General features: G+C 40.8%; 1 protein-coding gene across 3 annotated transcripts in view; it reads left to right on the forward strand.

The window, feature by feature from the left end:
• Positions 1-9,259, forward strand: part of ALCAM (activated leukocyte cell adhesion molecule) — a 113,051-nt gene extending 103,792 nt beyond the window's left edge. For 2 of the 3 annotated variants that reach the window (XM_072935082.1, XM_072935019.1), the window contains exon 16: positions 5,275-5,388. In XM_072935082.1, the coding sequence (XP_072791183.1) occupies positions 5,275-5,362 (88 nt within the window). In that variant the 3' untranslated portion in view covers positions 5,363-5,388. Of the gene's footprint in view, positions 1-5,274; positions 5,390-6,947 lie in introns of those variants that run through there. The other variant, XM_072935062.1, reaches the window with a different exon arrangement.
• Positions 9,260-22,481: the final 13,222 nt, after the last annotated feature.

Raw genomic sequence — 22,481 nt, forward strand, 5'->3', positions numbered from 1 at the left:
TCTAACATTTTTGTGTCAAGCGTCAGTTGAGAGATTGCAGGACACTCATGTTAGGTAAATGCTTCATATATAAAATTTCCATCTTGCCAGACACAGCTGAGGGTACGGCAGAAATGAGAGATTCAAAAAGGAAAGGGTGCACTCAAAACCCTGTCCCCTGCTCCCTAGTCATGGAAGCTGGCATGTAGTTGGCTCTTGGCCCCGTTTTTATCCCTGGAGTTGGGAGGTGCCCAAATCTCAAGTCAGGCTAGATCAAGGTTAAAGTGGTTCAACAGCCAGCGAAGGAAACTTCAGCTGGGCCAGCTGAAAGTTGTTCACACTCAGAGCACATCAAACTCTTGAAACGTTTCTTAGGTCACAGTGATGACAAAGGTTACTGGCATCTCTGAAACTGAGCACTTGAAGCATAACAATTCTGCTTTTCTGGTACTTTATAGCAAACAAGCATATGAGTTAATGTGGTGGGCCAAATATGTAAGAAATTCACTATGTTTTCAACAAAACTCAGCATTTGTATTTGTTTTCACTCAGTTCCCTTTCAGAGAAAAGACATAGTTACCAAACATCTCTGAAAGTGTCAGCTCATAACACAAATCTAATAAAAAAATAATACAAATTAGAAACAGTCACCCATTTCTTGATGACTGGAATATTTTTCTAATATCTCTGTGGTTTTTCCTACTGATGGACAGTTGAAAATAATTGGAGGAAGTGGAAGGTAAAATTGAAGTAAATAAGGAGGTTGCAGCTAGTCCAGATTGGGATGTATAAAACTTTTAGCTCCTAGAAAATCATCTGGAACAGTGCAGTTGAGTGTAGCTTTAATGAAATCCATCTTGCTTCAGCACCCAGAACTACACAGATATGTATCATCTTATCTGTCATTATCACAAGGCTGGGTGACAAGGACAAACAGCACTGCATACTTTTTCCCTTAAATAGTGCTGAGGACAAGGCCTAGATTTGTGAGATTAAAAGATATCAGAAATTAAAACCCTACAGTAATCTTTGGGTCACCTGTATGCAGTCTGTATTTACACTGCAGCAGGCAAAACAATTATCATGGAAAAATGGTCTTTGTATTACCAACAACGCTATGAACAGTGTCTGAACAAGAGCCATGAAAATAGTGGCCTCACAGCACACACACTCCAAAGAATGCTAAAAATCTCACTTTGGCACTACTGGCACTACTTACAGAGGGATTTTGATTAGGATTCCCTGAGGATAATTATTTTCCTGAAGAGCAAGCATAGATAAATATTACACACGAGTCATAATTTTAGCAAGAGCTGAGAATGTTCCATGATTTACAAATTAATTTAAGGGGGGGGGAAAGAAAAAGAAGAGTTGAGTGAGTAACTCATATTTATACAACCAACTTCTCTCTCTTCCAAACAACACTATCAAAGGTGTGGGCTTTTTTTTTTTGTTTGTTTTTGTGGAGCTGCAGAGAATGACAGTGTGAGAGTACTCCAGGTAGTATGGGTAAAGTGGGCTGTCTTCCCTTTTGGTTGAATCCTTGGGAATATTTCTATAAGTTCAGAATCTATTGCCCAGCTACTCAGATATTATGAGGAAAATCTGGAGCTGCAGATGGAGGAAGCTGGGAAAAAAAAAAAAAGGAACACAAAAAAAGTAAGGAACAACTGTTGTGGAATGTTAAGCTGGAAAAGGATCATTTGTCCTGTGCCTGAAGTCACCTCAGGAAGTGAGGGTGACTTTTTTTGAGATGTTTTGAGACATTTCTGTTACAAACCCAAGCCATTCTGTTGAGCCCTAGGGGCTGTGCTGTGCAAGGGGTGCTGCTCCTCTGCAGGGCACTGCCTGTGCACCACATCTCCGTGCAAAATAACTCCTGGGTCTCTTGATGACACCGTTTAGATAGCACTTAAAGAGGCTGCAGCATTGTTTGTGCTGAGGTGGTGATTCTGCCTCGATAATGGTATTTGGGGAACAAAAAACCAGGTCAGCAGGATCACTGAGGCATCATAAATAAACAGCTGCATTTCAGTCTCAGGCATTGAGAATTGAAATCCATCTGATTGTCAGACATGAAGAACTGCTGCTGCTCTCATTTCAAGCAGGTGTTTCACTCCAAAAGTGTTCTGGAGCATCTGCCTCGTTCAAAGGTAGTGTTGCCCTTTAAGTCTCCCATTTTTGCCCAGTGTGGCTTTTAGGAAAATAAAGGTGACATTTAATTTGGCTGAATATAGAGCTAAAATAGATTACTTCAAAAATCAAAACCTGATCACATTGCAGGATCTCCTGACATTAGTCATTGAATACTTTTAACCTAATCAAAGACCAGACAGTTCTCTCTGCTGTTAAGTGTCAGGTCATATGAGATTCAGTCTGATTTGGGCACTGTAAAACTGGTGATAAGAAGCCAAAAAAAGGATCCCAGTGAGCCATGCCAGTAGCCTATCCAGTCTCCAGGAGCAGACATTAGCAGCTATATGAGGACAGATGTGCATGGTACTGCTTTCTCACATCCAACTCACTTCAGCCCAGGTAATTGCCTGAGTCCAGATTCTTTCAGCTTTTCATCTCTTCCCCTATTGTCTCCAATTTTGTGAGACTTATTTATGGAAAAGACTCATTAGCCACATGACAAGCTAAATTATGTGCTCAACCTAGACCAAACAGTTTTTAAATTATATATTTCTTTTAATTTTCAAGGGATTTTTTTTTGAGGGGTTGTTTCTTTTTTGTTAGGATTAAAGAGATTTGTGAAAGGTTGTTAAGCTCACAGAAGGTCAGTCTCTACCAAAGCATTGAATTTTCTTCTTCATTGCATTTCATATCCTTCCCTTTTATTGATGTAATGCATTTCAGGTTTTGAATAACAAAAAAAAAAAAAAAAAAAATAGATTGTTACTGTGCAATAGAAATTTACCACTGTAGAACAAGTTACTTTGTAATACTATCTCAGCACTTTTAAAATTAAATTTGCCTGCAATGAAGAGGAGCTCAGATCTTTGCAGTAAATGGGTTTCCAGCATGATACCTTCCTGTCAGTCACACAAATACAGCAGAAGCACCCTAAACCAACAGCAAAAGATAACACAGCTTTAAAACATTTAAACTTATGGCCCTTCAGGAAGTAACCTTCTCTAAACCCAAAAAGATTTTAGAGTGGTCCCTTTCAGCATAGCCTGTGGGATTTGGGATGCAGAATCCCAAATCCACCTGGAGCTGGAGAGCAGCATTTCAGCAGCACTCCCAGAGGTGGGCAGGGGTGAGGTGAGGCATTTGCAGTGCCCCAGGAGTGTCGGAACTCAAAATGTCCCTCAGACATTTTTGGAGGTTCCAGGTCCAGGTCAGAAGCATTTGAGACCCTGGCAGGCAGCTGGAAACAGCTGTGATTTTGGGTTTGAGCCATGGAATGATTTACCAACCTTGCAGGAAGAACAAGAAGTCACAAAAGTTTAGATATAGTAGAAGTAGTCACAAAGTAGAGGGAAGAATTTTTGAGTGCTGTACAGGGGGGTTTTGGTTTTGTACATGGGGGTCAGAGGTTTAAGATGGAGGGATTTGGGTCTGCCCTGTCCTCCCTCTTTCTCCTTCCTTGCCTCCATGTTCTTGGTGATGTTGGCACTCACAGATTGGTTTAGAGTAGAAAGGCACCATTTAATATAGGTAATGGGCATTGGGGAAAAACTGTACCCATGTAACATGTAATGTACCATATAAAAGATAGAAAAGCACCATTTAATATAGGTAATAGGCATTGGGGAAAAACTGTACCCATGTAACACGTAATGTACCATATAAAAGATAGAAAAGCACCATTTAATATAGGTAATAGGCATTGGGGACAAACTGTACCCATGTAACACGTAATGTACCATATAAAAGACAGCAGCAGCCCTGGGCGGGGAGAGAAGAAGCAGTCGGGAGTCAGAGAGGATGTCAGGGTGTGTGTGTGCCTCTGCCTGAGCTGTGAGCAAACCACAGCAGCCCAAGGAGAAAATCTTTTAGATAACTTGCAATAAACTGCCTTGAGACCGAACAACAGAGACTGCTGAGCCTTTCTTTGGAAGCTCGGGGTGGAGGAGAGACTTTTCCACCACACAGAACCTCTGAGCTCTGGCACAGGAGCTCTTCATAGCCAAGGGCTGAGCTTCCCTGGCTCAGCAGGGTCCTTGGGGCAGGGCACAGGCCGTGCAGCCGGCCTTTGCTCAGATGAGGATGCGGCAGGAGCGCTCCTCCAGCGATGATCCCACCGATAAATCCCGCTGTGCGTGCGTTCCTGCATGGTGTCAGCCTGCCATCCCCACTCCCCAGCCTGTGTCTGCCTTGTCCTCCTCCGGTCAGCGTCACCCCAGTCTGTACCCCAAAGCAAGGGTGAGCATATGCATCAGTCTGTCGCAGCACACCGCACTTTTCTGTAGGGGGAACAAAATATCTGTCGGGAAAATGCGGCCACGATAATCTGCTTTGACGCAAGGGATTTGCTTTGTCCCACTCAAACGCATTTGCCTGTTTACATCTTAAAAATTGGGGCCTTCCAAATGTTATCACAGCGCTGCAGGAATCTTTCACCTTGGCAGACAGTGAGGCTTCTCACAGATTAAATGAATGGCATAGTGGTTTTATTGTGCTAAGCTAAACTAAGCACTTAACTCATTAATTCATCACCACTACTTGCATTAAGGAAGACCTGCTACTTTAAATGAGGCATTTTCCCCCCCTCAAACATTTACACAATCTCATCTTTACCCAAAGCTTGTCAGTTGTAGCTAGCACAGACCTACAAGCCAGAGTGAGATATTTTTTTCAGTGGTGCCGGAATTTTCACGAGTTTCTTCACATTTAAAGAGCTTCCGTTTGGCACAGGCTCTGAAAGTCGTTTACTACAAATACACAAAAGATTGCTGTGTTGATCAAGATATTTTAGCCACACTTGTAATGTTTTAGTATGCCTTAAAGCAGACTCATGTCTATTGAAACAAGCTGCACAATTACTTTGTCAAGAAACGTGGATCTCCACAACTGGTTTAACCTTACTAAATGTCTGCTGGCTCAGAATAATTCTGAATTCCTCAAGAGGTAGATCAAACACACAGAGCCCTGCTGCAGTACTTCCTGTGGTACCCACAGCAGTGGGGGATCTGGTGGCACTGGCCTCTTCACAGACATATGCAAACCTGTTGCTCTGCTCAGAACAGAACTGTCAAAATTTTCTGTTCAGTGTGAGGGGAGGAGGCAGTGTCATTAATATGAGTATGGAACAAATTACTGCAAAAATGACCTTCCTTTTCATTATAGGACAGCATCAAAACATGTAGACAAAGATCTTGGAAATATAGAAGAAAACAAAAAACTAGAGGAAAACAATCATAAATCTGAAACTTAAGAGAAAATGTGTCAGTCATCATTCCAGGTAAGTGCTTCATATTACAGCATTAAAATTTCTTAGTCCACCATTTCTCTGATGATCAAAGACTCTTGGTCTGATGCTCACCTTCCAGGGGGGGAGGCAGTGAGGTCATTTTGAGGTGTAGTTTTAGGGCAGACAGACTCAAGCTTTCGGCCAGTTAAGAATTCAGAGATGCACATACAAATATAAAAAAGAAATCTGACATTTAGATGGAACTTAATACTTGGCTTTATGTTAATGCATGTGCTTGAGGAAATGAAAATACAAATTTGTATAATGTACCACTGTGCATGTGTATGTATGTGTTTATATGAAGAGCATGTTTAGATAGAGCTCAGAAGGTTTCAAGTGACGACTTGAAATATTTACGGGAACTTCTTCCCTTACTGAAAGCAGCAGTTTCCAAATCCTTGGTCACTTTTTTCATCATTAATGCAAAGGTCATGAAACTTCCTTCCCTTAGAACAAAACAGTTTTCTTAGTCTAGATTTCACACACCTGTGCTATGATCAGTTTTATCCTGGAAAGAGACACAGTGTATTATGATAGGAACAGCTTTGAAAGTTTTCCTTGCTGGATCTGTATGAAGTAAACTGTTTGCAAAAGATCTGGCAGATGCCAAAGTTCTGCTGGGAATTACAGGAGCACTGCAGAGCACCAAGAGCACCACCCTGTGCTCACACATAAATACACCACTGCTGCACCTCTCCTCCTACTACCCAAAGGAGGGGGTTAGACCATTTTTCTGGCTGGTTTAGCTCATTTAAAATTGACACTGTGATAACACAAGAGTCTGGAAGCAGGCTAACCATAGAGAGGTTTGTTGAGCTAGTTATCAAATGAGAGTATTACATATTCAGGGGTGCTTGCATTGCAAAGCTCCTCCAGCCCTGATTTTCAGAGATCTTAAGTAAATAGCACTGGATGCCTTCTTGAGGTAGCAGGGATTTAAAGCATATGGAATTATCCAGGATTATGATATTTCATACATACATATCAAGGTTTCTTCTTTAAATGAATGCAACTGTCAATAATTTCAGTAGGTCAGTATTGTCTGAAATTTTCCAATACAAACCAGAAGATTTGCATTAAACATTTAGAATGTAATGGATTATATATAGCAACTACACAGCATATAAAGAGATGCAGAATTGCTGTAGGCACTTTACCAGCAATATCACTGTTCTACTAGTTTGGAAAAGGGAATTGGGAATACCAAAATTATGTCCTAGGAAGGACTGAAAAGTGGAAAATAAGTCAGTTTGGATTTTGCAAAAGTTACAGCATAAACATCTTGTGTGCCTTTGGTGCAATCATCTTCAGATCAGTAGATCTGCATAACTAAAATGAACATAAATCCATTACTTACCAGACAAATTTACTGGATTTATTTGGAACAATACTGCAACAGGCATTCTTGTCATGAAAGAAAGCATTTACATCATTGAGCTTCAGAAGAAGAAATTTTCATGAAGCTGTTTATTTACAGCATAGATACTGAGTAGTTATGATGGTTAACATATTTAAAAATATTTAACTGGCTTTACCTTTCTATTTTCAGAGAATACATATAGACCAATTGAAGCATGAACGTGGATTGTATTTAAACATATACAAAGAAGTGACAGCTATTCATGGTTCAAGTATTAAGCAGATCATACTACCAGGTTTTCAAAGGATTTTAGACACAATTATCTCAAGCTAAAAGAACCCCACAAACTAATTTTGGCGACAGCCATGATAATAGGTCACCATGTTGTGTTCTGTTTGAAATATTTTTTGTAAATGTCTGCACTGAAGATTTCTTTTTGTTTGCCTTTATGTAAATTTTTTACGTAGCTATTTTTATACACTGTAAGGCTTTGTTCTGGGAGTTGCTGTTAATCTGATGTATAGTGTAATGGTTTTATTTCAATTGTTTTTATGACACCCTTTGAGCAGGTACATGTCTAAATCTGGTTGTAATCAGTGAAACCTCTGCTTTGTAGCAAGTACCTAGAGTGTAAGATTGTCTTAAAGGAAAATGTCAAACTCCTTTTTCATTCTTTGAAATCAAGGGTGACAGCTGTGACAAAGAATGAACTCAATTGTTAATGAAAGTAAACATTTAAAAAACCATGCAAAGCTAAACTAGCTAGAAAGGGAATAAAGAGTTTCCCTGAAGAAGTCTGGGTATTGAGTAAGGAACACTATGATAAATTCCTAGACTACATACAGCTGGTGGGTAAAAAATCCTTTTCTTCTAGAGCAAGACATGCATTTTATTGATGGTTATCGGTCGTCTTTCATGCTAGCATTAGGATAAGGAACTGGAATTCTGGATTAATTTTGATTCCTTTATGTTATTCGCTGCCTTAAAGTACTGTACCTTTTCTTCTTTTCAGAGAGATACCAGTCAGAATTGGAAACTTTTTTAAAAAGTGGTCATATCAAAGCTACATTTTTTTTCCCACAAAAATAGAATATATATATATATATATTTTTTGTGTGTTTTTGTTAACTATGCTACAGATATTGAATGCACCTTGAGATAATTTTAGTGTTTTTAACTGGTACCTAATTTATCAAACAGTACATATAATTGTAACAATGAAATGTCTATGTATCTTTAGTTACATTCAAGTTTGTAACTTTATAAACATGTTTTTTGCTTGAGGGAATTTTTAGAATGGTACTTGATAAGAAAAGGTTTTAGGGTGAATGGCCAATAGAAAGTTGCACTTAAGGGAGATAAGTTTCATCTTATCTGGAAAGTTAGTTTCTGGAAGAAGGTAACAGGCAGCTCTGATGGAGAGGAACAGTAAGCAGAACATCAGGTTTCCATTTACAAATATCCAGGGAAAAAGTAAGTTTTTATAGACTGGTAGGCAAAAATAAATAAATAAATAAATAAAAGAAAAATATGGACGTTAGGAAATGTATTTTGCCACTTTTGCATTATTTAGGGGGCAGAAAACACTGTTACTTGTAAATTTGTAAAATGTTAAATGTCTGGGCAGTAGTGACTGATGTCTTAATAAAAGCTTCCTGTAGTGCATTGGCATGGATTAAATACATAAGATGTCCTATAAACTCTATGCTGTATAAAATATTAGAGGGAAATCCTGTTATATGCCTCTAAACTTTAATTTGTTACTGTTTTATTTGGCAAAAGGAAAAAGAAATTATAATCTTGGTCAATATTTAAACCAAAGTAAAATGGGGGAAAAACCAAAGTAATTTGTTTTGCATGGCTCAGCCATTCTGTTATCTCTGTAAATATTGTGATTTTTTTCTTTTTAGAATTTTGTTAAAAAAATTCTAAAATTTTTAAACACCTGTTTTTCCAAAATAAAACGTGAACACACAAAAAAGTTACTTTATATATAAATATATCTTTTTCTTTTGGTGCAAGAACACTGCCAAGCGATACACGTTTTTTAAAAGAAAAAAACAAATTCAGTGGGCATGACTCTGAACGGGAAAAGTTGTACCAGAGTCCTGTGAAGGAGTGTGCATCTACAGCCTCTCTTTGTTTATATCACTACAAATAATTCTTAAACACAGAGAGGAATCTTCCAAAGATAGGGAAAACTCCAAAGGGAAAGCATAGGGAAGGGCTGAAAATCTTCATACCACTGTCAGGGGAATATAGGGCAAACGAGAAGAAAAAGAAAGCCCTTCAACTTTCACAGCTACAGAAAAAAGGAATATAAACAACTCCTCGCCTTTTGGGATTCTGCTTGATCTCCTATGCACTTTAAATCGCCAGTCCGAGGAGCTGGGCTTTTCACTGCTCCAGCTCACTATAGGCAACTTTCAAGAACCAAGAGTGCAAAAGAATTAATGTTTCTATCCATGCCTAAACAACAATAAAACTGAAGTATGTCTTCACTGGCTTGTGTGAAATCTCAGTTTACAAGGACACGTGTGAGCCCGAGGGAAGGGCTTAGCCAGAGCTGCTGCTGCTGCTGCTGGTGCTGATGATGATGATGATGCTGCTGCTGCTGCCTGTGTTCCTGCAGATACACCCCTGTAGTCTGTTTGCCAGGAAGGATTATGGGGTGATATCTGTGGGTTTGTGGGGCTCCTCCTGACCCACACAGCTGGGGACTACAAGCACTTTCTCAGCACAAGCTGGCACACTAAACCGTGCCAAAGCTCCTCGTGCAGCTCTCTGCTTGGGACCTGGACAAATAATTTCCCTAGCAGGGAATTTTGGGGGGGCACGTTCAAATCTGAGCGAGGACACCACAAGAGTTCAACCTCAGTTTACTACACACTTGAAACAAAAAAAAAAAAAAACAAATTCCTGCTCAGAAATGGTTTAAAAACATGAGAGGAGCCCATCCTCTTGCATTACAGTCAGGAAATAATGTAATTAGGGGTGTCTGTTCATGGCTGTGCAGGAAACTGCCACTGAGCTAGGAACACACCAGGGGGTTTCACTGCATGCTGCAAAGGCAGCATCCTGCAGAAATATCAGTGGGCTTCCCAAGCAGCTCTGGGAGTCCTCTGAAGTGATAATTTCAAAGCTATAGCTGTGCTGCAGTGGATATGAGCTACAGAAATGTGATAATGGTGTGGCCACAAGGTGAGGCTTTCTGTAAAGAAAGGAAAAAAAAAATAATTGAGGTCAGCAGTGGAAAAGGAAAAGCATAAGGGACATTTTGTACTGGTTCTGTGTACTAGAGACCAGCCTCTGCTGGAGAGCTTTACTGCACCTACTGCTGCTCAGAGCCCAAGCAAGGGACAGTGCTGACCCAGCTGCTGGCCAGGGGAGCAAACCAGCCACACCTCATTGTCTGGGTATTTTCCAGGATTTGCCAGCATCAGCCCAGATGATTTAGGCAATATGTTACAGCTTTTTCTGGGCACAGTTTTCATCCTGTCGTGTTTTGGAAAAAATACACAAATAAGTAACTCTAAATTCTATATTGAGGTACTAATGCGAGTTTTATCTATATTGGTACCAGTCCACAAAGACATACAAAGAATGAATAAATCTAAATTTTTGTTGTCTATTTTTTAGTGATAAATTTTGTCAGGGAACATCCGATATTCACCTAATATCCTCAGCTGCTGGCTGTTCCAGCGAAATCTGATTTACTTGTAGTACCACATGTAGCTGGACACCTTCCTGTTGACTTCATATTTAGACAGCCATTTGCCTGTAATTATCTCAGCTAAGATCCAGCAGTGACATACGAAATGAGATCATGACCTCCTGTGTCAACCACATCTGTGCAAACGTTTTCTGGGTTTCCTTTTGACAAGAATGCATCTGCGTTCAGGTGTCTGTTTCCAATTATTGCCCAGTGCAGCATTTTCAGGCAGGTTTCTCCTCCAGGCAGAAGGAGCCAGAGGAGCACAGGAGGTACATAACTTCCAGTTATGTGCTTCTAACCCCTGAAGGGCTCCCAAATTCTTCTGGAAAAGGATAACATCCTCAGGCTGGCATAACCCAGTGCAGAGCAAGGCTCACTTCAGCCCTCCCTCTTGGTGGTCTGCCAGGGAAGGAGGGCATTGTAGGGAGTCAGCCAACCCCCCACATACACCCCTTGCCTGTGTACACTTCATCTGTAATGCAGCTCACACATTCAGCAAAGATTTGCTGCATTTCAAGTTATTAGAGAATCAGAAACTAAGCCTATTACTTATTATCAAATTATGTCAAAGCCAATTTCTAAAATAAGACTTAACTCCATCCGCCCAGCCACCCAAGTCTTAAAATGTCTTGTAATTCATGCATTTTTCTCATTTACATTCTAAATAGAGACATTTATTCTGTTAGTAGTGAGGCATTCACTTTGATGTAGTAATGAATTTCAGCTGGAAAAGGTAGAGCCTGACAAATTATTAGGGAATTTTGTTTCTTAGTGAGGAGACAGTAATGTACCTCTGTCATCACTCACCCTCCCCCTGTTTCCCCCCAGATGTTTTGCCTCTTCTCATGCTGCACCTGGTGTTACAGCCAAGGCCTCTGTCAGAGTCTGTTCCCTGTGCTGGTGCTCATTGCCACATCTCCTGCTCAGTACACATTGATTCCCTTTTCATTTGCAGGACACCCAGTAAAAAACAGCAATTTAACACAACTATAGACATGGACTAGACTGTGAAACAGGAAAAAAGATAGAAACATATCAGCAGATATGTTTCCCTGGAATGCCAGCAGAAGTCTTAGGTTTAAGAATTTGATATTTTTTCCTATATTCAATCCATGTAGTTGTGATGCAAGGATTTATTGCATGAGACCCAGCCCTTGATTTGAGAGAGGAAGGAACATCCTATTGCTCGAAAAAGTAACAAATGAAATCATATTTAAATATAGTGACCTCCATCCATTTAGTTTTTCTTGTAAAAAGGAATTCCTCTTTCAATACAAACCTATGTTCAATTTCACTCAGATATAGTCTGAGTGAATAATAGATATAATAATAATAGAATAATTATAGAGGGATATAGAATATAGTAATGGAGCAATAATTATATAATAAGCTATATAATAAAGCTTATATCAAGAGACCAACAACAAACCCAGACTAATGCTTCCCTCAGATCAAACTCACATCATCCTAATCCATTCCCTCCCCTGCCTTTTGAGATTCTCACCAGAGGAGTTAAGTAACTGAATGGGCACATCTCTGATGTCAGTTTGGTTTCTCCAGGGTTAGAAAGCAGCTACAAATTCAGGTTGTTCTGTAAGTGTTCAATAATGCCTACACACCAGATCAAGAGTTTTCATTAATATCTGCATCTGTCACTAGGAGAGCTATTCTAGCATGGACAACAGAATACATTTAAAAGGAAGAGCATATAATTGAATCTAAGTTCAGGAAATGAAATTAATTAAAGACTCAAAGAAAACCCTCATAATAGACAAAATATCTTCACAAATTTGATTTCGTTCATGTTGATATAAAAGCTTTCTCTGGTTTTATTACTCCAGATAAAGAAAGATAACACTCATTTCCATGAATTTAGGGAAGTAAACACACACAACAAACACAACTGGCCAAAGTGGGTGCACTTACTAAACAGAAAGAAACAGGATATGGAAATCAGCTCAGACAGACTTTCTGATGAAATAAAAGCTTGCAAGATTAGCAATGTGTGGAATACTCAGGTTTTTTGCCAAGTGTAGTATCTATTCTAAGTGCAATGTCTTTCTTCCCCCACTCACTGTACTTGAAATAATCCACTGGGCACTGCAGTCCAGGTTTGCTTTTCTCTTCTGCACAGCACTGCATCCCAGATTTTCCTAATCCAAACCACATCAGGAACAACAGTTGAAAAGCAGAGTTTTTCACAGAAATTTTTTACACACATTCGAGGCAGGGATAAGCAATAGAAGTTTGGCAACAAAAGTCATCAGTAGTCAGAAGCTTTTGAGAAAGTCGTATTTGTGGACCAATTCCTCTCACTCTGACTGAAAAATCAATTGCTGGTCCTTCAAAAAGGGGTGTGGGAGAAAAGGGAAGAGTGAAACTGCCAGCAAATAAGAGCATAACTCACTAAAAGCTACCTTAAGTGAAAGAAAATACTTTTCCAAGTGCAAATCTTCAAAAAGTAAAAAAGACAAATAAAGAATGTGAGGTGGGAATGTTGCTGTGGTCAGCAGCATCCTCCAAGGATGCAGCCCTTAGGGGCACTGCTCCATCCTAATGCTTTCTCTGCTGCTGTCCCTCAAGCACTTATTCAAATGTGCTCTCTCCTCATTATGTGTATGTTTCTCTGCACTAACATGAGCCAAAAGGTGCTAACAGCTGTCACCAAGAAGGGATCTGGGGCTCACAGCAGGCAGAGCAATCCTTTCCAAAGCTCTAGCAGAAGGAGCCACCAAAACTTCCCATGTAGCTCCAGAGATGGAACAGCCGACAGTGCTGGGAAGAGATAAATCCAACAATTAAAAATCCATCTAATTCCAGTTGCAGCAGGATGGAAATGCTGAAAGGAACTTCAGTCATTGCAGAAGGCATGCAGGGATTTGGCATTAAGCAGGTTGCATTTGTTCAAGGAGGTTTAAGGAAGGTCTAAAGGCTGAAGCAGTAGTAGCTGCTAGAGCAGGACTGGCTGAAGCACTAATCCAGCTTCAGCATAGCAGCAGGTACCAAGAGAACTTTTTCAATATCTGCATTTCTTCAATCAGTACAATTCAGCTCAGAGATGAGCTGGGAGGAAAGAAAAAATTTTTAAAAAAACTTCTGTGGAAATAATTAGACTGGACAGGATGAGCGTCTTCAACTCTAAGAGATAGGGTAATTAAACCCAAATAGCTCAGCTTCCTCAATATACATAGAACTGCCTTTATTATAATAATTCCACCTTCAGTGCAAAAACATTTGCATAAATTTACATGAGGAAAAACATTCAACTGCATTTCGAGGTATTATTAACCAATAACCCTTTCAAATAGTGTTTCAATACACTCAGTTCTTTCATCCAACTAGATCTTGATAGAAAACACAAGTGTAATAAGAAATCCAGCATAAAAATGCACTATTCAGCATTCCTAATAAATCCACCTGAAATAGGAGGCATGGCCATTTGTTGCTGGCTGGGCACAGGGCAGAGATATGGCCAAAGAGTGATCGTGGCTGTGGTAAACAGCAAAGTGACAGAATTTCTAAGGGGGAAAACAGCTTCTGCTTCCACCATCCTGAAAAGAATTTTGGTGTGAAGGTATCACAAATAGCACCCCAATTGTGTATTACTCATGCTCATCTACACAGAGAAAACTCTAAATTCTGGCTAATTCAGAAACTTGCACATCAGGATATAGGCAGCGAGAGAGGAGCTGTCAGGAACCAGGGAACTGAGAGGGAACAAATAATGAAATGATTCATAAGCCATTAAAGCTGACCCAAAATCATTAGAAAACAGTCAAAGGAAATTAAATCAGGAATGAGAATTTTCCCCAAAAGAAATTAATGTTTCACAGGAAGAAGAAGTAAAAGGCTACTCAGAGAAAAAAAAAAAAAAAAAAAAAAAAGAACCAAACCATCCTGTCTGCAATGACAGCTCCTAAATACCCAGAGGGATTTGAAAAGGTGATTATAAAGTTCCAAACAAAAATGTGCCCAGCCCCCTGTTCCAAAACAGGAACCATAAGCTGAAATTAGATGAATCAAAAATATTTACATGGGCATTTGAGAGACCAGGACAATTTTGACCATGTAGGGACTAATGAGCTAAAAACAGGAATGAAAGAACTTTTACATGAAATATATCACCTTGAGGATTGCAGATTACTTTGGAAAACAGTCTAAGTGCAAGAACAACCAGACTGGTGTTTAGTATGTTTATAAAACTTTATCATCACTTTGGGTTCCACAGAGATGCAGCCATCCAAGGTCCAGTTTCAAAAGAATCACATGCTGGGTTGTTGCTTCAGGGTCTGACTCTCCTCCTTTATATTGCAGGGACTGTAAATCTTACTTATTAATCAACATATTTGTAATAAATAATAGTTTAATTAACTAATAAACAAACTGTGCCAAATTTACATTATTTCGCTAACTATTACACACAGCTACAAAGCTACCATTTATCAATGCTAAATCCTATTAATTACACACAACTACTGCTGAACTAGACATCACCTTCCTTCCCCACAGCATTTAACATTAAGGTGCAAGTTTATCCATCTTGCCTCTGCCTTCCCTCACACCAATCCTTTCCAAAGTAGGCAAGTAAGTTGTCCCAAAGGTTCCCTCTGGCATCCTGGTGGCCTTGGGCCAGCAGGACAGCTACACTAAGATCTCTAAAACTCATACTCTTACTGCTGGAAAATCTGCCCTCCTTTGTTTTTTACTTGATTTTTATCTTTCTTTCCATTTCTCCACTTCTGAAGCTAATTTTGTTCCTCTCATACCGCCTTTCCTCTAGCCATTCCCCTCCCAAATTAATGTTTCTGATTACTGCTTCTCCATTGGTCCCAGTGCTGCTACATCTGTACCCAAATTCAGCAGGTTCAAGAGCAGTAATGAAGCAATCTCAGCTTTATTCATGCAGTTCCCTAACTGAGGGGTGCCTGGCAAGACAAACTCCCTTACAGCTCCTGGTTATTTTTAGCTTACCTGCCCTCTACAACAAATCCCTCCATATGGGAGCCTTGATACCACTACCTGCATGCAGGTAAGGACAAGCACTTCCCTGTCACCTGCATGAGCGTTGTGCATGTGCCAGCAGCTTGTCGCCGTGTTTCTGTTCACATCATCACCACCCTGCTCCCTCCCAGCTGATGGATTGCAGAGCCCTGCCCTTAGTGTGTCCTTCAGACAGTCTACAGCTTTCCTGCAGCCACATTAGAATCCAAGAGCTGGCATTCCAGCAGGACGTCTGCTCCCCCTCCTCCTACCCTTAGGTTAACTCAAAGTGGACAAAATCCATAGAGGTTATGCTGAAATGAATCGTTTGTGTAGTAGACAGAGGTAGCCTGGCTATAATGTAGAACAGAAATCTTTGTTTAAATCCACTGTGCTGAAGTTCAAAGATGCAGAAGAAACGCTGCTTTGTTCCCATCCCTTTGCCCCCCCAGATAAAGTTGAAGAGCATCATTAATGATGGTGGTGATGATGGCAGCAGAGCAAAGCAGTGCTGAAGGACAGCATCTAAAAAGTGTTCCCTGTGTCTGAAGGAACAAGTAGAAGCAAAGCTTGCTGCTCTGGCTGAGAGCAACGTGTCTGAGGCAGAGAGAGAAGCATCCTCCAAGGGAGCAATTGTCCTGCTCCTACATATCTGGGGCACAGATATGTATTTAGGCACAACATACACACCACGCTAAACTTTAATGGGGGTCTGACTGCAGACAGTTAACTTCATTAGCCACAAAGATCAAGCAATCACCGCAGACACCCTCAGATACCATTTTGATCCCTAATCATTCTTGACAGCAGGTGGAATTTTGTGTGTGGAATTAGGAGTCTGTCTTCCCTCACGTCAGAGATCATTTCCTCCCAGCACAGTTCTCGGTGCCTGGAGAACACGGCAGCATTAATAGGTTTCATTTCCCCCTACTGATGCTGAACAGCCTATGATTAATCACACTGTCACTGGATCCTATCCTGATGAGAAAAGTAGGCTAAGCTTTATTTATATTTCTAAATGTTAGGCATTTACAATACGGTTTTAACAGTCGGGACCCTGATTTTCTGTGACACCGGTTTGTATGACAAAACAGCAATGGTTTAGGATGTGAAGATCTGCTGGCTGTTTCTCAGAGCTGGCTGAAAGTAGCCAGGCTCAATGAAAAATTTACAATTACTTATTTTCTCCTTCTAAAATCTGTTCTCAGTAAGAACCCAAATGCCATTTGGGTGATTGGAATGGTAATTCCAGGTCACATCACATTGGCAGTTTCTCCACTGACAAGGTGTGGGTGACATGATCTCAATGCTTTCCAGTAAAAAGGGTCAATTGTCAGAATCGTTCTGAACTTCTCAGCGTTGAATTGGATTATTCTGGAATAAAGCCTTGTACAACAGTGAGTTGAGAGCCCCTCAGCAGGACATCTGCCCTTCCAACTGGTCACCTCAGGCAAATGACAGCAACCTACTGGTATTTTCCCAACATGCAAGTTTTACCTTATCCATTAAAGTCAGAGATTTCCCTACTCCCTTATAATTGTTTATTGTAACTATGTGATTTGTGAGCCTTCTGCCTGGCTGTTTACAAAGTCCCAGTGCATATCCTGTGATACTCAGCAGCTGCTCAAACCCTGTATCCTGCTCAGAACCTCAGGAGGAAGTCAGACACCAACTATAATTCTATTAGCAGTTCCTTATTGAAAGCAGAACGTCAGATTCAAGCTAATCTGTTCTGTTGACACAACAAGCTTCAAACTCCTGGCTTACTCTTTCCTAATCAGAAGCCTAATCAAATTTTACTTGTTAATATGACCTGATTATTAACTGGCCCAGAAAGGAAACATTTTTCTCCCCCAGTTAGTCAAGCCAGGACCCTCCTGGGCTCACTGCCTAAATCCAGACACTGGCAAGTGGTGGTACAGCCCTGCTGTCTTGTTTTGCTGGGCTGGGGTTTTGTCACCTCTGAAATAAAGGGTAAAACTGGCCATGAATGAGGGAAAATCCCAGCCAGCACCATGCTTGTGGAAAGGCAAGGGGACCTCCCTTGGCACTCTGAGCTACACTGAGCATCTCCCACATCAGTCCCGATGCCTGATGGAGCTGCAAGCTTCCCTCCCAGGGCTCTGTCAGAAAGAAAGAGGGGTGTGCTGGATCTCAGCCTGCTCCTCCAACCACCCTCTGCCATGAGCCGAGCCTGTTGCTGCTTCCCCTGCCTCTGGCAGCTGTTCCCAGATGTGCTTCTGTCACTATATTGTAAATGCAGGTGAGCCCAATGGGAAGAAATTACAATGTCTGACTCAATTCAGAAGGATGAATTATTTCTTTATTAGAACTATGCTAAAATACATTAATACTGTATAAAAGGAGGATGCTAAAACTACTTTCTCTGACTCTAACACAACTCGTGACCCTCTCTGAGAGCCCAGCCCCAGGCGGGTTGGATTGACCACCAGCTCAAACAATCCTCACCAGAATCCAACCCAGCACTCACTCCAGGTAAACAATTCTCCAAACACATTCCACATAGGAAAAACAAGGAGCAGAAATGGAAATTGTTTTCTCTTTCATTTCTCTCTGTGCACCTCTATGAAAAATCCTGAGAGGGAGAGAAATGTGCTTGCCACAATAGGACACATGAAAGCACGATGTGAGCTGCTGCTATTGCAAAGGTGAAAAAGAGGAATTTTATTTTCTGGCTCCAGCATTTATACTTTTCCAAAGGTGACAGTGGATTGGAGGGTGAACGTGCCACCTCTCCAATGACATTGGACAAACTACCAGTAAATCAAATTTCTCTGCCTCTATGGAGGAATGGTAAACAATAGGTTATTTACAGAAAGTTGCGTGAGAAAGTTCTCTACAAGAATATAAACTCAGAAGGCTTTAGAAAATCTTAAGAATCAGGGCAACATGCTTCCCCCTGCTCCAGTGGCTCTCCCTGCACTGAGGGGCACTGGAGGAGAGTGGCTCCCAGGAGATTGCCAGGGGCAGGGACAAGGAGGAAACCTTGCACAGAGAGGCTCTGATGGGAAGATGGGAGGGAATGCCTCATCAGACACAGCAGCCAGGCAAGGGATGCAGGAAGGAGGGAGAAATGCACTTCAGAAAATAAAGGAATGATCTGAAACCGCCAAAGCAGGAAACGAGAGGAGAGAGATCTTAGAAAGCAAAGAGCAGACTAAACATGCAAATTCTGACTAGATATAAAATAGAGGCTGGTGGAAGAAAAAGCAGCACAGGAGCAGCTGAGAAAAGAGCAGCAAACCATCAGCAACGCTGTGAAACACAACTGAGAAAGGATAGGCTGCTCTGCAAAGGTCAGACAAGGAATCATGACTCAGGAGGAGAGAAAAACCTTGCTTGGAGTCTGGGGGAGATGACAGGAGATTAACATCCCAACACTTAGTCTTGTTTTGTACAACCACTAAATAAATAAACATTCTGCACTGAAAATATGCATTAGATTTGTGTATGCAAGCCTTATATATTATATCACAAACATTGTAAGGTGAAAGATTATAATAAAAAGAAAATGGAAAGGGAAGCATGAAACAGATTTTAAAAAGAGAAAAAAACAAAAAAAGCCTGGTGAATTCTACCTTATGGTTGAGTTTCCCTTGGCAAGCACCCAGAATGGATGAAGTGACTTTCTGGCTCTCCTACTGGGACAATGCTACTGCTTGGAGACTTGGGAGGGAGGAGAAGGGCTTCCAACATTTCTGAAAAATGTGCACCTCTTCAGAGCACAATCACTCAAAAAGGGAGCAGATACTAAAAAGAGATAAATGAAAGAATGCTCCCTCTACCACGTAGCAGCAAAGGTAAGCTCTCAATACAAATTACTAGATTTTTTTTTTTTTGCAAGGAAAATGAGTAATGACATGAGAAAGCCACGTGATGATAGATGGATGACACCATAGATAGTTCAGGAAACAAATTATTTTTAAAAATTCTAATTACTGCAAATCTTAGTGGATTTAAAGCATTCAAGGGTATCCATCAAAATTAAAGCATACTGTGATTAGAGAACCATACTAGGATGGGATAAATCTTGCATTACAGGGAGCTTTCCAAATTAAAGCCAACATGCAGGGAAAAATGTGATTCCTTTGAGCTTTTGCTAAAATTTAGACAAGCTGTAATTAATATGCATACAGGATGACTTGTAACTTGGTGGGTCATGTGCCTTTTTAAAACTTGATCATTTTAATGCCATTTTTATTAATATGATTAATGCAGGCCAGTTTGTCTAATGAGAAGGAACAGAAGTAAATCAAAGTTAGCTGTCTGCTTCATTTATACTCAGATTGGTAGGAATATACACTGTTCCCTGGCTTGAGATATCAAATAGAAAGAGGAAAAGAAAAAAAAAAAACAAAACAAAAAAAAACCAAAAAAAAACAACCTTAGAGAAATGGAACCATTATTTACTGAAGAGGATTGGAAGCTGTCGTCCATTGAACAAGGCTTGGCCAACCAAACTTTGGGACATAATTGTACCTTCTACAAGATGCCAAGATAATGGATAAGGATTTCAAAGGAGTTTTATTAAAAGACAGTATTTTCCAGGCTGTGAAAGGGCTTTAGATTGACAAACATCCTCTGAAAGTGAGCTAGGAAATCAGAGGGACAGTTTAATCCACAGTGCCTTGATTTAGGCTCACTATACTCACAAAATATCTGCTGAAACACAGTTGATGATGAATCAAACCTTCTGTAATGTGACACCTGTTTATAAACGAGCCTGTGATGCTGCAGCTCAGAAAAGAGGAGACAGGAGAGGCTGGCAACTCTGGGAGCCAAGCCTGCAGTGTCTGAGACTAAAACCTTGCATAGCATCATTTCCACCCCTCTGGAGTCCTCTAGATATTGAACAGCACTAGAACATGGTGATGTTAACATTCACCCTGCAGTTAACATTCACCCTGCAGCACTGCTCCATGGTTATTCCCTCTCCTGTGACTGTGCCCTCCCTGTCCCTCTGCTGCCCCATGGCAGAGGCTTGGAGTGGCTGCCTGCAGCCCTGCAGAAAGTCCATTTCTCCTGTGTTTGCTGCACAGGCAGAGCAGCACTATTATTTCAGCCTCTACCACCCTGCCATCACATCCTCCTCACATCAGTAGGATGTGCCTGTCCTCTGTGCTCTCCTGTGCACAGGCACAGAGGGATGGGCTGAATGTGCAGGGAATGGTTCAGAACAGCCCTGGGCAGGGCTGTGTGCACACACAGAGCTGTGCAGATCTGAGGAACTCAGCTTTTCAGCAAGCTCCTTCAGCTTCAACACAGTGAGGCCCCTTGTTTTATAGGGCACAGGAAGACTTGGGTCCAACAGCTCTGAAGTGAAGGGGAGAAATCGCTATGCATGCACTGAGCTAATCCTAAACTCTAATGAGAAAGTCTTCACAGAGAGAAAGCTGAAAAATGGAATGAAGGCAGTGCTGAAGCAAGAGCCCACATGTTTGCAGGTAAGCATTGTAGACACTTGATCAGTTTTGAGTCAGCAACTAAGGCAGGCAGTAAAAGTTTGGAAGGAGCATGCTCCTGGATAGGTGAAGTGCACTAGACAGTCCATACTCCATCACCAAAACCATTTTCAGAAGAGCTGTGCATCCCCTGTCAAGCTGTTACTGAACTCCTTTTGTTTCTTCTTTTACCACCAAACCCAACCACAAGCAGGAAGATTCTTCCTACCTCCCCCTTCCTCTGCCTCCTACCTGTTTACCTTTTGTCTGATCTCCATCCTGGAAAGCTCCCTGCAGCTAGTTTTTCACCTAATAGAAAGTGAAGCAAAAAACCCAAAATCAGTCTTCCTGCAAAAGTCTATTTTTCCCCTGTCATTAAATTCCTTCAAATATCTCAATTGCTAGCAATCCATCCCAATGGCTTCATACATTTACATTCATTTTATCCTCTGTCTTCACTGCTACTGCAATTCTACCTCCTTTCCATCTCATTTGGTCACTGGTCCCCCATTTGGTTTTGGATTGGTAGTGATGTAACTTCCAGTCTTCCTGGAGCATGTGATTGGCACAGGCAATTAGACAAAAGGAGGAGGAAAGTATCAGAGTTATTTCTTGACCCAGACACTCTCAAAAGAGATGCCAGCAAATGAATGTGCAGATAACATGACCAGTGTGTTGTTGAGACTGAAAGCCCCCAGGGTGTACACAGCACTGCAGAGCTTCAGTCAAAGCACATTTACAGTAAATTCTCCGTTTCCAGAGCAGAGTCAAGACATCAACCCCCTACAGCCAAACAATAAACAAAAATGTTAGAACAACCCCCACCAAAATACTGCAAATATCCCAATAAAGAGGTGACGCATCATTAAACAATCTTTTCAAACAGCCTCGAGCAGCTTAAATACTCCCCTGTGGAGTTACAAACCAGTTGTTACAAGACAGAAACTGGATCATTTCAAAGCACACAAACATGCCCCATTTCATTATAAAACTTAAGATTTGCTAAAAAGTGGATTAAAATTGTAGAAAAAAAAAAGAATTGTAGAAAACCTATTATTTTCCCAGTCTAGAAAATTAATCCCATTCTCTTTAACATCATTTCTCTGCACTGCTGCAAGCTGCAAGCTCTTACACATTTGAAATGGTTATTATATGTCCAGTTCAGTGGGACATATAATTTTATTATATTATATGTTCAGCTTCAGTTTGAAAGTGAAAGCACATGTTGTTAACACAGATTGCAGAGAAAAGTAGATGAGTTTCTTTCATTTGCATCTTCTGACTCACCTCCAGCTAGCACCACAGCTTTCCTGGCTAGCACACTTTACCACAGCCCACAGGACATGCTAATATCAACAGTTTCACAAAAAAAAAATAAAAGAAAAAAAAAAAAAAGGAAAAAAACTGGGGATGATGATTCCAGCACCTCCCCCAGCAGGCCATTCCAGTGCTTTATCACTCTTCCCATAAAAAACTTTCTCCTAATATCCAACCTGTATTTCCCCAGATGTAGCTTGGGACTGTGACCTCTGGTTCTGTCAGTGCTGTCGTTGTCGAGGCAGGACG

This window comes from Taeniopygia guttata, chromosome 1 (assembly GCF_048771995.1).
Source record: "Taeniopygia guttata chromosome 1, bTaeGut7.mat, whole genome shotgun sequence".
Taxonomy (NCBI): Eukaryota; Metazoa; Chordata; class Aves; order Passeriformes; family Estrildidae; genus Taeniopygia; species Taeniopygia guttata.